Raw genomic sequence first — 16,459 nt, 5'->3', positions numbered from 1 at the left:
AGTACATTACAAACTGTATTTCTGTTTTCTATTTTAATATTGGTATGGTTGTTTTGGAGCCGCGAACGCGTCAAACATCCCGCGCCTGAGTGTGTTGCGAATTTCGCGAGAATGAGCACGAGATGTTGAGGTCGACAGTACTCTTTCTCCTGTCTCGGATGGCATCAAGGGTGTCCCCTTTTTATGCGTTGGAACTCGCGGGGGGACCTCGTGCTGCACGGAGAACTGAGATCCTTCTGCTGCGATTTGCGGTATGTCCGCGAAGTTACCTGTGCGTTTACATAGTTGGAGAGGAGTGTGTCATGCGGCATAACTGTTAGGGCTATTCGGTTTCAGCTAGTTTGAATGATAGCATATCATTATGCCAATGATAAAAGTAAATAAAGTAAATAAAAAATGTGCTGTGTAATGTAGTAGATGACCTTTTTACGACCAGGAATGCAGTAACATTTTTGATTTTTTTGGCGTGGTACCCGATCACGCGTAAATTGTTCGTCACAATTAAAGGGTGGAATGATCAAAATTTGATCAATTCAAAATTGATACAAGCAATCAAACATGTCACCACTACAAGCGGCAGCACCTCACCGTAGCTGCAGATTCCATAATTGAAGAGGGCCGTTATAGCGAAATGCCGGAAAACTTGTATATTTCCACGGCAAAAATTTGCAGGATGGAAACCGAAAGAAGAAATTCGATTTTGGACTCCCACATTTAAAATTCGGCGTGATCAGATACTAAAATCGCGAAATTGCTGGAATGGACAATTGCAGAAAATATCTGATAACACTGACAATGACTCTTTTTCAATCTCTATACTGGAGTGATGTGCCCCATTATGAGATGGATTCGAAAATTGCATTTTGATATAAAAATGATTTTTTAACAATTTTTTATTCAAACTCAATCGATAGCTCTGATAAAAATCCAGAGTGTATTGAAGTTTCCAAAATTTAAATAAGTTTGTAAATAAATGAAAATTGCTTCAAAAATCTTATGACAGAAGCGGCTAATATTGCATGAAATCATGCAGTTTTTTTTATATATTACTATTTAATGAAGCTAGTTTTTCGATGCTAAAATACATTTAATTGTACTTTTAAAGAAAAAATCAGAAGGGCCTGAGCCTAGAGACATGGACCGAAATTTGATGTAGGACTTTGAGGAGATTGTGCAACTGTTCACAAATTTGTAGATCTAACTTATTCAATACACCCATGCCTCGCTTTACGGCCTAGATACGTTCCACGAAACTTGGCCGTAAAGCAAAAAGCCGTATAAAGAATCACTTGTATATCGACGTCGAAAATAACTTTTTTGCCGTTATAGCGAAACATTTTAGACCGTAAATCGAAAACATGCCCTAATTGAAGAGGGCCGTTATAGCGAAATGCCGTATAAAGAGTGGTCGTATAGCGAGGTATGAGTGTACTCGAAATGGTGGCTCTAGGAAAACCATTTGTCATATGAGCTGAACTGAACTTCAAACGGATTGTAAGAGTTTATTGGCAGAAAGAATCCCGAATCATTAATTATCAATCCTGTCTATTTTCAATAGTAAACCGTTGATAAAAATCAGATAGATAGATATTTCAACATCAACACGTAACACTCGAAATTATCTGGTTTTCATGTATCGATGTTCATAAATGTACATATAAATCCTTATTAATCAACCAGTCCTTACAAAAAATTTAATCGATCAGTCGACTTTTTTCTTTAGTTTATTCCATTTAGCTGAATACGAGAAGAAGCCATTACAATGCATTCTTAAACTTAAGTTTAAGTAGCCAGCTTGCCTCGGAGATATTATACTTGCCTGAAACATTGCCTGTGGGGACTTGTAATAATTATATCGACCGGTGATGCAGATTAGATATCTTATGACCGTGGATTCCGAGTCAACTGATCCCAACGAGTGCTGCTTATTTATAAGGCAGAGAAAGGGGAATTAACAAGAAGATTTGGTTGAATAAAGCCATTAGTACTTTTTGATAAGATGTCCGAAATTTTCCGAAACATTAATAGATAATAGAGTGTGGATATCTTCCAAATGATTTCCTCTCCTTTGATCCTGATAAGTGATTACCATCGGAAAATGTAGAATAATTCTTGATATACACCTACTCACCTTGTCCGTCACGAAAAAATATTTGAGAACGAATAAGGAAACCAAACCATGGAGTAGAGATGAGCAGAGCAGTTTACTTTGATGAATGGCTCATTCGCTAACCGTTCACCTGAGTGAACCAGTTCTTTTGAGCCGTTTTTGAACATTGAGCGTTAGCTGGATCCCAATATACGTAGGTAGCTTCACAACTATTCATGTCCTGGTATTGATATCGTTAGATTAGATAGAACATTTTCTATTTTGCACGGAATTATTTTTTTGTAAATTACATAGGAAAGGAAAGGTGCTTCTTCTTTAAAAATCGCTAATTGTATGTAAAAATGTTTCTCACCCGACAATTTTTCATATTTTCTGTTGTGACTCAACATAGGTTCGATGGAAGATCATATTCAATAAAAATTCTATCGGAGAAAAAATCACGTTACGACATTTTAAATTTTTACAAACATCCCAGTAATGATTATCATTATGATACCTATACGCAATAAGCGAAACAAAGAATTGAAAGCAACGAAAATACAGTTTTTCAATTTTCTTTCCCACTAGAAAATTATTTGTTTATTCCATTAATGAATTATCCCAGCACAGTTTCTCCGGATTTTTTTTCTAATAAAAAGAAAGTATATAAATATTAGGTTGGGAGAAAAAGTAATCCATTATTTTTGAGTGAAATTCAAAACTAATTTTTAATTACTTCGGATTGTCCGATTTGGGTCAAATATACACCGTTTTGTTGTAAAATTTGTTTGCCACTCCAAAGATAGCTTCATAATGTCTCTATCATAGGGGGGTTAGTCCTTATTGGTGAAAAACTCTAGCAATAGATTCTGTTACTGCTCGCTAGTGAAACCGGAACGAAAAAAAAGAATAAAAGGTAATGAGATTTGAACCTATAAGTTTAAATAAATATATAAACCAATACTTACACACTTAACATCCATACTCACCTGTAAGACGAAGGATGCTATCAAAAAAAAAAAATACATAAATGCGAAACTAACGAGTCAACGAGTTTCCGGCCAGGATGATGAACCAAAGAGGACAAGGAAATCTAGAGAGAGAAGAACTACGAGAAGAGAGATGAAAGGAAAAAGAGCATTGGAAAGAAAGGAGTCGAAATGGAAAGTAGAGGAGGATCGACGGACTTCTTGGCTACCGAACCGTCGAAGATAGCGCATCATAAAGTGAATAAGGAGTCGGTACTTGAAAGAAGTATTTCTTGAAAAGTTCCGTGCGAGAGAAAATAAGGGTAGTAAACGATGCGTTTCTGCGTTTCACTTTCACCATTGTACAATCGAGTCCTCTATTAGCTACAGTATCGTGAGTCCGCTTTGTTTACGGTGAAGAGTGGACCTTGGGATGATTAATAGCCTCTGAACTAGCCGAGACTTAAAATTGTATGATCGATATTACGCGTGATAATGATCACTTAAGCCCGCTACCGAGAAAATAATGGATAAATTTTTCCCCAACCTAAAATAACACATGAAGTGGAAAAAATACATTAAATTGAAAATTGAAAGCTTTCTCGAGGATCGATTTCAATTGTAATGATGAAATCTTTATTTCAAATTCAAAATTAAGCATATATTACAAAATAAGTCACGCGTTACATACACTTTGCTCGTGAATGACAAAATCGTTGTGTTTTTTGTTTTCTCCACGCGTTCTTGTTATATTGATACGTTCCGTTAAACACAATCTGCTTTCCACAAGTATTCAGTTTAGCTGCATATCATTCGTTTCCAAACAGTTCGCTCGTAATCAGTTCATTCGGAATCAGTTCGCATAGCGAACTACCGGTTTAAAACAAAATGGGTGGGTTATATCTATGATATAAACGCAAGGTTGACATGGGACTACTTTAGCTTAGCAATCAATTGTTTGTGTTGATTAAATTTTTGAATGAATGAAACAATTTCCGATTTCAATTGAATTCAATATTATTGTTTGGTTAGTAGAAAGATTGAATAAATGCCATGTAAGGTCAATTCATGCATTGTGATAGATTAGGTTCTTCGTTACAAGTAAATTTAATTACAGTCCTAGGACAAAATATGTGAATGGAAGAATTATCAAACGATTATTTTATTTTACATTCCCCTCTGAAGTTTGCATCTCTCAAGTGTATATACTTCTTGAACCGCGAATTAGCTTGATTTGATGAACTTCAGGCATTCAGTTTCGATTTTTACATGTACGTCGAACGCATATTGTTTAATCATCGTTCAACAACGGAGAAGGAAAATCAAAAAGAGATTCCAAAAGCATTGGGTGCATCCCATTCTCAGTGATTCGCTCGGCGTGTATGTCGGATGTCAAAATTGAGAGCGGATTGGGAGCGAATTGAACTATCGGCCAATAAAAAATCGTCGTAGGTCAAAGCTAGTCAGTACTGATTAAACAGACGGCCGATAAGGCAGTCTGCGGGGGACCTTAGGGAATTTCAGTCAGAACAAAAATACTCCCAACTTGCCGGAATTTGCAATGCCATTTCCCCACGTGTTGAGGGAACACATTTCAGTCGGAACAAAAATACCCCCAACTTTTTGACGTAGAACTACGTCTTTCAGGAAGGGTGCCAAATCAGAAAACAGGTCACGTTTTTGTGAAATAAAGTTTACGCTAATAACTATGTCCGCAGCGAACAAATTCTGATACTTTACACACCAATGGAATCGGAAATTCTCTAAGATTCGTTTGATATACTATACAGTACAATCCACTAATGCCTAAACGGTTGAAATTAATGAAAACTGGAAGCATTCTCATTTTCCCATACATTTGTTCTGCCAATTTGTGTGCATTCCCGAACAGAGCTGTCAATAACGAGCAACTGATACATTCGTTTCTGTCAGTTTTCAACATATTTGGTTTAAATAAGCCATCCAAGATTGGAAGCCACACCACTTCTCGTTTGGTGGTCATCGAAGCAACATGGTTGCCGCAGAGCGTCGAGCGGGAGAGGATTGTTTTCTTGTCGGATGAAGGAGGAGTATGACTTCATTCCACAAGGGCTCTTCTCAGGGCTAGAGGCGGAAACCAAAAATAGAATAGAATGAAAACACAGATGCGAGTGAGCTAGCATAACACAACGAGCGGATATCATTCATGCCTAATGCTGATTTCACACACATACACGCACAGCTCGATTCAAGGAGAGGAAGCCCTCTGTATCCAGCTGTGCTACGACAATGAAGAGCAGCATACGAGAAGTTTTTGTGCTAGTGCGGATATGGAAGAGTATCCAGAATTTTTGAATATAGCTATGCCCTGCATTTATTTAGATAGACGTATATTTCATGAAAGTATGCTTTCAAATTCCAGTAAGGTAACCTTTCTGTTGTATGTTGTGGGGTTCGATCACATCTCAAGCGGAATATAGGAGCAAAAGAGTTCATAGTTTTGTTTCAACATCTGAGTGAGAAGGAGAAAGTCTGATGCGAGTGGAACCAAATAAACCAAAAGTGCTGATAGCTTTCGACACTACTCGACTCTTTCGAGTCTACTGAATTAATAAAAAAAATTAAATTGCTAAAAAGATATTAAAAAATGTCGATGCTTTCTAAAATAATATCCGAAGTGATAAACAAGTGGATTGAATAATATAATTCCGTAGTTCTACGTCGAAAACTGCGGTCGTGTCCTAGATACAACCCATTACATTTTTTTGTATTTGCAATGCCAGTTTTGAATATTATTGTTATGCTTTGTTTAGAAGTCTGTGTTAGGGAACACATTTCCATGAGAACCAAAGTCCCCATAGTTTTATATATTGGCAATGCCGATTTCCCCAAGGCAGCTTGATTTTGATGGCTGTGTTGGGGAAACCGTAAATCTGACCAATCAAAACGAGGCAGTTGGGGCGTTAAGATAACGCTTAACATTTTACAGTTATTCAATGATTTTCCTAATGAAAAATGACATTTTATTAATTGCGATAGATGCGTAGAAAAATTCCCTATCAATTGATGCGAACATCTTCCCGATCCAGTAAGAAATGTTCGAGTTATAAGCATTTGAAATCTTTCTTTTTTTCCTGCATGTTCTGTGTTTAGGTTTCCATTTTACCCCCAATATACTCCGTTTAGACGTAGCCCTACGTCAACAATGACCGTTCTTTCAATCTTTTTGGCCAACTAGTTCTACCATGGAGGCTAACGCACGAATTGTATGCAAACATGTTGTTTGTTGCGAGTAAAATCTAAGAAACATACCTACTTAATTCGCTAAATTGTTTACTTCTTTTACTATCTTCATTGCTTGTGTTGTAGTCAAAAAAATTGCTGAATTTCCCATCTAATGGTATATAGTATAACATATATCGAATGACGATTTTGGGTAGTATGCATTTGAAATCCCTTAATTTTTCGTAGAATTACCCCTCTATATAGAAATCAACGACGTAGTCCTACGTCAGAAGAAAGTTCTAAGCACAGAAAAATCCTGCCAATTAGGGCGTTTTCCATGATTTTTAATGGTGGTGCATTTTACCGACACGGTGCGTCTTACCTTAAGTTCCCCTACTTTGCTGCATACCACCCTGAGCCTTGTTGATAATAATATCAGGTGCTCTTGGACCGATAGGAGAAGCGAGTTCCTTCTGAGAGGTATGCTTCGCTATCGCTCCCACTATAATACTCCCCATGGATCGTGGTATTTGCACATCTCAGTTCTGTACTCGCGCTCTCATTCCATGTGGTTATCTCACTCTCCACTCACATCTTCAGGGTGCAGTCGATATGTCCAATGCAAAATACATGTCCACTTTTTTTTTGTGCAGCAGATTCAGCTCATTTTTTTGGCCATCATCGGCTACCGCGAAGCTGTTTGCTTTTTTGCTCGTTTGGACGCGCTTGTTCTGCCCATGCGCATTCGATTTGTTATTTTAGACATTTTATTCTCTTCCGCGAACCGGCTTCTGCCTGCCGACCGGAGGTAACCGCGCGACAAAACCATCGGCGAGAATGACGCACACACATGAAGGAGCCGGGCTGTGGGGAGCTGCAATCTTTGTGCGGCGCTGGAAACATTGCGACAGGTGTGGGTCGAAGTGCGAGAGGATGTTTTGCACCGATGATAGTTATGACTGTGTATCGCACGTTTGAAAAAATTAAGCTGTATTTATTCTTCTGTCTGCGGCATCTTTTAGCGAATGTGTTTGCTGTAGCGAAAAGTTTCATTGTCACCATTACAACCGATTAACACTCCAACACAAGTGTATCAAATTTAGCACTTTTAAATTCGATTTGTGTTTGAAATACACATAAAACATTTAAGTGTTTTTTATAATATTACTTTGGATATCTCGGAAGAATACAAGATAAGAGATTGGCCAAGTTTTTTAGTCACCTCTGTTACCAATATGCGTCATAACTTATCGTAAGTAATGCACGCGTATTCGTATTTGGCATTATAAATATGGTCTCGCAGTTTTGGATACACTATTAGTGATACATCAGTCTTAAAATAACCTGTGATCAATGTAATAAATCAGTTCCATTACTGAATTGCATTGCAATACTAATTTAGGAAAACAGCTTTAAAATGTTTCCTAATATTTTAAAGAACGGGGACGCACGGTGGATAATCCCACCAGGTCATTTACATTTGTTTCGATATGTTCTAACATAACTACAATACCATAATATGTAATAGTTCGGCTTTCGTTCGGATCTGTCAATGGGTGTTAGTTGGTTCTATCGCATGGACACTCGGGATCCTGTTATCTAGTTTTCGTTTTCACTGAAAGACCGAGCGAAAATATAACGTCGCGTAATGAAAACAAAATTGAAAATGCAAGAAAAACACAACAGGGCCAGCTGGCGGAAAAATATAGGAGCAAGAGGAGGGTTTGTTTTTCTTTCATTTTCGATTTCGGTCTGGTTTCTGTTGGGAGGATCGGAATAAAGCTTTTCTTAGGGTGTTCGATGTAGTCGTTTGCTTTTTTGGGAGCCATTTGGTGAATGTGGGTGTACTCCCCGTTGATACTGGATAATATATCTATGCTGCATGCTTCAATGTTGTTTCCGTTGGAATTTACTGGATTAACCAGCAGTTTTAGTAAGATTAGTCGTTCAGAAGAAATTACCACCAGGAAGCATTTATATTCAATGAACTTATGTCACTTCTAGACTGAATTTTTATTTGATAATTAATCATTACATTTAATTACATTTAATCATTACTACAGCGGACAGATAACATAGGTCAGTTTCTAGCGTTTTCTTCTGTTGAAAGTTAGCGAAGTGATTTTCTGTGTAGCTTCGAATATCTGCATCACATGAATCTTCATCGTGCTCCGGGTACCATGGATGCCAGGTGATTTTTTCAGATGTCTTTACATGGTACGAAAATGGTCTTCGCGATTATATTGATAATGGTCCCGCCTCCATCCCCTACAGAAATTTGAGCAAGACGAGTTATCTAAAAGGTATTTTTTTCTCGACATTGAAATCAGTTTAGCAAACACAAAAAAACAAACTGATTTTATTTACAGATATAAGTAAAAAAAATTGCAACTTTTTTTCAACTAATACAACTATAAAAACGACAAAATCAAAATAGTTCATCATCATCAAGGAATCATATCGAAGGTAACTAAAACTCATAACTTGCTTTTAAATAAAGTTTGGTAGCTTATTCAATATTTATTCTAGTTGGTAGTGCTACATAGTGCATTTTCTAAAACTTAGATTTTATTTGAAGTGAATTCTATTTCAATAAATGTGAAAAAAGAATATATTGCGCAACTGCGAACTAATTTTTATGAGTTCAGATAAAAAGAAATGATAATTGGCTTGATAAACCGTTCACAGTTCTTCTCCAAAACGGAACTGTGATAACTCAATTTGTTTATTTCAACTTTGAAGTTGTCGCCGCAAGGATCACGATTTGCAAGCGTGATTCATTGCATAGCGGTAGAGCGTGTGGTTAGACCGCGCTCTATCATAAATGTACAGGAAACGTATCATAAACTCCTCTGGCTAGCGGTAACCCGCCGGATAGGAGAAGTAAAACAAAACAATAAGAAGATAGCACAAAACAATATACACAATATGCGATGAGGGCAATAAATATATGCGATGCGATGGTATGCGATGAGTGTGATATATATTTAGCATCGGAGCCTATCTCCGATAGTGAATAACTAAGGACGGGAGAAATCCTTAATAGCTCACTTAAGCAGGCCCAACAAATAGGCGTAAAAGGACTGTTATCGCTGCACTAGGATGTTTAGATTGCAAGACGAGTGCAATAAATAAAAACAATAAAACAGAGGATAATCATATTTGCGCCTGCGTGCGTATAATCTTCCGCTTGTTCGCCCGTCTAGTTGGGAATAAATCATTATTTTTCTGTCTCTTATGTACTATCCTTCTGAGGTAGATAAGACCTCACAAGTAGGCAATGTAGGGAAAATTCCTGTATAAAAGAGTAAAATGTTCACTAGATAAAACACTCTCAACTAATCGACGAACGCAGAAGCGTCGTGACAGTATCTCGCCCCTCTGAGCAACATTCATTAAGATATCAAATCCATGAAGGATACACCACGAGGAGCCTGAGGGAGCCCCGTCAAGTACACCACGAAGGACCAATGACAAGAAGAAGGACGGAGCTGTAGTAAGTATCAAAAGACCGAATCATTTCGGTAAAAAAATTGAAATCACCACAATCCTACCTTTCGCTTTCCATTCTACTTCCTATCTGGCTCCGCCCGGCCAAAACCTCAAGTGATGCGGTACCACCGGATCACATCAGTAGGCTCAGACTCGTTATGTGCTCTAGGTGACCTGGACTACCAGAAAGCGTCCAGTAAAGGCCTTCCTCTCCTTTTTCCATTCACGTAACCAGCGTACTTTGGCAGCCACATTTGGTGACGCCAGAGAGGAACCATTCCTTTCGCGTAATCAGCACACCTCGCAGCCACAGAAGTGTTGGTTGTAACTTAAACCATATCCATAGAACTAATTATTGAAAAAGTATGTAACCGGAAAGCCTTCGATTTGTGAAGTAGTCGTTTGAAAGATCTATTGATCAGACAGATCTAAAGATCTATTGATATATTGAATAGATATTGATCAATTAACCTATTGTATAGTATATGCCTAAAATATGCAAACATATGCAAAAACAATTATTTTTTTAATGTAAGTATTCAGATAGGTTTAATGCGGAAACCTGAGGTAAGCTAGGGATAGCTCAATCGGAATACTTGTAAATTCGTCTTCTCAACAGATAATTTTATCAAAGCTTTTCTGTGTTGTGACAGATCTCATTGCAGATTCAGGTTGACACGTTTATACCCCAGATTGAATGTAGGGCCTGGAGTATCGGTTGGAATTAGGCTTAAGTTTGCTCAGCTGTCTGGTCTCGAAAACGATTAACGGACCGTTGTCGGGTATCCAGTGAAACGGGAATTCCTTTGTGAATTCAAGGCTAATGCTGACACAGGTATTGGGTTCAATTCCTGATCGGTCAAGGATTTTTTCGGGTTGGAAATATTCTTGACATGCCTTGGGATATGTAAAGTGATGGGCCTGAAGTATTGGCTAGAATTAGGCTTGGGTTTGCTTAGCTACTAGAACTCGGAAACGATCTCAATCGCAGGCCGTGGCCGGGGATCTGATAAAGCGGGATTTTCCTTGTAAGTTCATGGCTAATATTGACATAGGCATTGGGTTCAATTCCCGATCGGTCTAGGGTATTCCCGGGTTGAAAATTCTCTCGACATGCCATGGAATAAATACGTAAGTTGATAACATAAATTGTTCTATGTTTGAAATATAACCAGTCCGTTTGTTTTGTTTTTACTTCAATGTGCTTACTGGTTATTTTGATAATTGTTACATAAAGACCAACAAGAGAACTCCTACAGCTCAAACTTTTTGAGGTGACCATCATCATTATTTCATAAAAAGAAGAAATTATTGTCTTTTGTGTGTATGTGTGTCAGTGTGTTTTTCATTCCAAGACTATGGTGATGATGTTATTTTTTTTTGCTTATATATTTATCTTAGTTATTCAATTAAATAAAAAAAATATTGTGAAGTCTGCAATAGTTTGAGCCTGCGCGCGTTGCAAACATAGAGAAACGTTTGTACAAAAGCAAAAGAATTTTTGATCGAATAAAATAAAGTCATTCCAAGGGGTTTAATGTGGAAACCTGAGGTAAGCTAGGGATAGCTCAATCGGAATATTTGTAAATTCATCTTCTCAACAGATAATTTTATCAAAGCTTTTCTGTGTTGTGACAGATCTCATTGCAGATTCAGGTTGACACGTTTATACCCCAGATTGAATGTAGGGCCTGGAGTATCGGTTGGAATTAGGCTTAAGTTTGCTCAGCTGTCTGGTCTCGAAAACGATTAACGGACCGTTGTCGGGTATCCAGTGAAACGGGAATTCCTTTGTGAAAAATTCATCTTCTATATCAAGACTTTTCTGTGTTGTGGCAGATCTCATTGCAGATTCAGGTTGACACGTCTATATCCCAGATTGAATGTAGGGCCTGAAGTATCGGTTGGAATTAGGCTTAGGTTTGCTCAGCTGTCTGGACTCGAAAACGATTAACAGACCGTTGTCGGGTATCCAGTGAAGCATAGGTATTGGGTTCTATTCCTGATCGGTCAAGGATTTTTTCGGGTTGAAAATTTTCTTGACATGCCTTGGGATATGTAAAGTGATGGGCCTGAAGTATTGGCTAGAATTAGGCTTGGGTTTGCTTAGCTACTAGAACTCGGAAACGATCTCAATTGCAGACCGTGGCCGGGGATCTGATAAAGCGGGACTTTCCTTGTAAGTTCATGGCTAATATTGACATAGGCGGTTCCCGGAATAAATCGCCACAGAAAACGACTGCAACAGAAACCACCGCTTATAAAATGTGTAGTAGGCTATAAATATTGTGGCGCGGTATTGTATTTCAAAACAAGAATTAACCGGGCAAACGTATCGCCCCAGGCAAACGTAACGCCCCGGGCAGACGTATACCGTCCGACGCTCGCTAGAGCTCGGTCGGACATTGCTAAAGGATCGTATCCTATGTTTCAAACTAACCGGGCAATCAGTGGATCCCAGGTTTGCGTGCGAGACACCGCCGCTTCCGACGGCGGGTCGGCGGTGGACTCGGATTGCGTCATCTTGGCGGCATGGGCCGCCTCGATTCCTTATCCTCGCCAAATGGGGACTTCGTCCCCATTACATTGTCCTCAGAATAAATTTCGAAAAACGAGAACAAGAGAATAAATTTATAATAGAAATGTGAGGCACATGATGTTTTTCCCGCGCCAAATATTTCTAGCCTACTACACTTTTTCTAAGCGGTTGTTTCTGTTGCAGTTGTTTACTGTGGCGATTTATTCCGGTCACCGACATAGGCATTGGGTTCAATTCCCGATCGGTCTAGGGTATTCCCGGGTTGGAAATTCTCTCGACATGCCATGGAATAAATACGTAAGTTGATAACATAAATTGTTCTTCAATTAGGAATCTATGTTTGAAATAAAAACAGTCCGTTTGTTTTGTTTTTTACTTCAATGTGCTTACTGGTTATTTTGATAATTGTTACATAAAGAACAACAACAGAACTCGTACAGCTCAAACTTTTTGAGGTGACCATCATCATTATTTCATTATTTCATAAAACGAAGAAATTATTGTCTTTTGTGTGTATGTGTGTCCGTGTGTTTTCCATTTCAAGACTATGGTGATGATGTTATTTTTTTTTGCTTTTATATTTATCTTAGTTATTCAATTAAATTAAAAAAAAATATTGTGAAGTCTGCAATAGTTTGAGCCCGAGACTGCATAAAATTCTCCAGATTTTGAAGTAAAATACACCATAATACTGCAATGTCTTTACCTGATGCATAAAGTCTTCAAAATGTTTTCACAAAACCAAATGTCTTTACAGTAAGTGAAATGTCTTCAAAATGAAGCCATGTCTTCAAATCTGGTATTTTTGCCGGGTGCGGTTGTCGCTGTTGCCAGGCGATTTTTACATTAAGTTGCACAAAAACATATATAATTGATTTTTATTACAATCAGGATGTTTTATTTGACATCGGAATCTTAATCGAATAAAATTGGAAAAAGTCAAAATAGAAAAGATCACAATTTTCTTGCATATTTAAAGTCAGGATTTTTGACGTAGGATTATAACTTTAGGTTAACGAGAGTTTTGCATCAATCATTTTGGGTACTTCATAGTAATTCATTACAGTGGAAATGAATAAAATAATATATGAAACTACAGACTTCTACAGACTTCAAAACCAAGGTGCCTGGGGAAATCGGCATTGCAAATACATGCATGTTGGGGGAACATTTGTTCCTCCGAACTCTGTTCCCTAACACAGACTTGAAAACCAAGATGCCTGAGGCAATCGGTATTGCAAATTCAGAGACGAATGAATCGTAAGATTTAAAGCCTCCGCGAACAAACGAAAAGAAAAAGAAGCATTGAAAATACATGCAAATTGAGGAACTTTCGAAATTAACGGGAATTTCATGTTTTATTCGTCTATATTAATATTGACGCCTTCAAAATAGTCTCCATTAGATATTTTGCGCTTGTGCCAGCGCTTCTTTCAATCCTCGAAAGTCTTCTCAAACAGGTGTATTATCTAGGTGCAAAAGTCTATGCTATACCTGTTTTAATAGTTTCACGTAAATGGCGTTGAACTTGTATGTAGTATTTCTTACTGACTTTTTGACCTCGTGGCAATAATTCATGATGCGCTATGCCATGAAAATCGATGAAAACAGTTCGTTCGACCGCTCTTGAGTATCTTCCGGCGTTTTAATCGTTGCGGTAATTCTGCATCGTCGTTGACTTCATTTAGTGACTCCTGAGGAACTTCCATGTGCCCCCGTTTATGTTTGAAATTCCACAATTTTGGAACAAATTTGCTGTCATGTTTTCATACTCAAAACATTCGATGAAATTCCATGACATTCGATATGTCAACGTTATCAACGACTTCTCTGATTATGTATCGATAATCCTTCATAACCATTTATTTCACTTTTTAATCGGGTTTTTACGTACTGGGTCGTTCGTCAACTTAAAAATCTGTATGGTCATCTTGGAAACGCTTTTATCTTTTTTAAACCCTTGTTTTCTTTTAGCAGATCCTCCATAGGCATTTAATCATGTTTTCATATTTTATTTTATTTCATTTTAACGTAGGACTACATTAACCTTCAGTTTTTAGACTTTCATTTTACATCCCAAACCTTTCTGTTTGCTAACCGCTAACCCTCCCAACGCTCTCAGCTGGACGAACGTCAAACGGAGGACCTAATACAATTATTTTGTAGCTAAAACGGAGAAGCAGTTGTTCGTCAAGGCCACGAACGAGCTAAAGAACATGCCGACATCCATTTTTTCTTCGGCCATGGGTGAGATTCCGGCCAACTGCCGTAAGGACACTCTGTCTGTGCGTACAATATCTTTTGTAGATGGGTTAATAAAAGTAGAATTTAAGTAAAATTTGTTCCATTCAATTATATTTTGTAGTTTATTTTCTCAGTTAATGTCCGAAATAATAGAAGGGCAATTGATTTTTATATTTATTTTTTCGCCGGAAGAGAGCTTTTGTGAATTTGGCAGCGTTTTCGGCTTTATTAGTGTTTTCGAACCCGCATAACATGCGAAATGGGATAGTTTTTTGCGTTATCTTGGTTATTTCAATTTTTTAAAAATCATTATTGAAATAGTAGGTACATGATAAAATAATCTGGGTCTATTCACCTAAAGTCATAATGGAAATTTTCCCATACGTACCAAAACGTAGTAAGAAACACAGAACGCCTCGTATAACGAGACTTCAAATCCACGAAGGGAACTTTTGAAAAGCAGCATGAAATAAGGTCTATCAGTTTCAGTAAACAGAACATGTTTTTCCCAATTTATTTATTTGTAAGGCTCAATCGCATAAGCTTTGCGGAGCCGCTAATTCAAGATGTGTTTATACAGAATTTCAACTTTTTTTTTCATGTTTAGTAGGATTCGACCGATTACTAAACAGAACATTATAAGTCATTATCCGCCACTGATTATTTTGAGCTTGTGCTTGAGCTTGGGTAGACTGTACACTTCGTAGTTGCTCTCCGTGATTGACCAGCGAGATTGCACAAAGAACACACCGAATGACGCTTGGGAGTAGCAAGTTTCGGTGATTCGAACATTAAATAGTCAATAACGACGTCGGCCACGTCCTTACAGTCACCAGGGGAAGGGAAGGAATGTTAGTTTTCGCCGCCCGAATACCAGAAGAGTCGCCTCTAAAGCGTGGTTCCCTAGCGTTTATCAAGGAAGGGATACCTGGTTAGTTGGGGAGGTTAGAATCAGTATTTACTGTGGTGAGTGATGTGATTAGGAGATAATCCATTTCTTTCTTTCCATAATAATCATGGAGAACCGTCGTCTAAACTGATGATTTGTCGAAGATATCACGTCGAATAACACTAATAACTAAAGTTCACGAAAAAACGATAAAATCCTCAAATACGATCCGCACTACGGCCAAATGGCAAAGCGACTTCTATTTTTAATTCTTTTTTGATATGCAACAGTTCTCCGCAAAGACGAGCCAGCCTACGGCTGAAAGTCTCTTAAATAAAGACAAAAAACAACTCTCCTGAAGTACAGGGTGACTTAAAAGTCATGGAACTCTTCAAATATAAGGTTACTATCAATACGGTACCAATAGCATAAAGTTAAATTACCAAATAAGCAACTGACCACTTTTGCGCTTAGCACCACATTTTGGCCTTCCATTTTTATTTATATAGATATAGAAGATAGAAGATATAGGAGTACGTTATTTTATCTGAAAATCCACTTTCAAACAAAGATCAATTTCGATATCGCAAACATTGAATGGACCGACAACGCTCATCATGATGTAATTTTAAAACATATGAGAAATCAATTTTCCGAATTTTCCGACCTTCCTTCAGAGTTCTCCGGAAATTTTCCGATTTTTCTTTCCATAACATTGAACTACGGGCAGAAAAGAATACATCAAAATAAAGATGGCTCAAATCGGACGATTCCTTGCTCGGGTTTCGCGCTTAGCAACACATTTGGCCTTACATTTTTATTTATATAGATAATGAATACTAACTGTTTGTCAGAGTATGTGATTTATTCTGAATGCTTGAACAAATATTTAGTATGCTCTAATTAACACTGAATAATATCTTTCACGCTGTTAATTTCACAGAACCTGATTGGAGAAAATATAGTTCTACTCGATGAAGGCAACATGTATTCTCAGACTCGACTGGTGTTTGCTTAATTTACGATTGTCATTC

General features: G+C 37.7%; 1 protein-coding gene across 1 annotated transcript in view; it reads left to right on the top strand.

The window, feature by feature from the left end:
• Positions 1-3,249: 3,249 nt before the first annotated feature.
• The window catches only part of LOC129766139 (myb-like protein I), a gene marked incomplete at its 3' end in the record, with an annotated part of 74,786 nt that continues 61,576 nt past the window's right edge, over positions 3,250-16,459 (top strand). The window contains 1 exon segment of the mRNA XM_055766605.1: positions 3,250-3,330. Coding sequence (XP_055622580.1) covers positions 3,250-3,330 — 81 coding nt within the window.

This window comes from Toxorhynchites rutilus, chromosome 2, assembly GCF_029784135.1.
Source record: "Toxorhynchites rutilus septentrionalis strain SRP chromosome 2, ASM2978413v1, whole genome shotgun sequence".
Lineage (NCBI taxonomy): Eukaryota > Metazoa > Arthropoda > Insecta > Diptera > Culicidae > Toxorhynchites > Toxorhynchites rutilus.
Note: the sequence above shows the minus strand (reverse complement) of the source record. Positions and strands in the feature narration are given on the sequence as shown.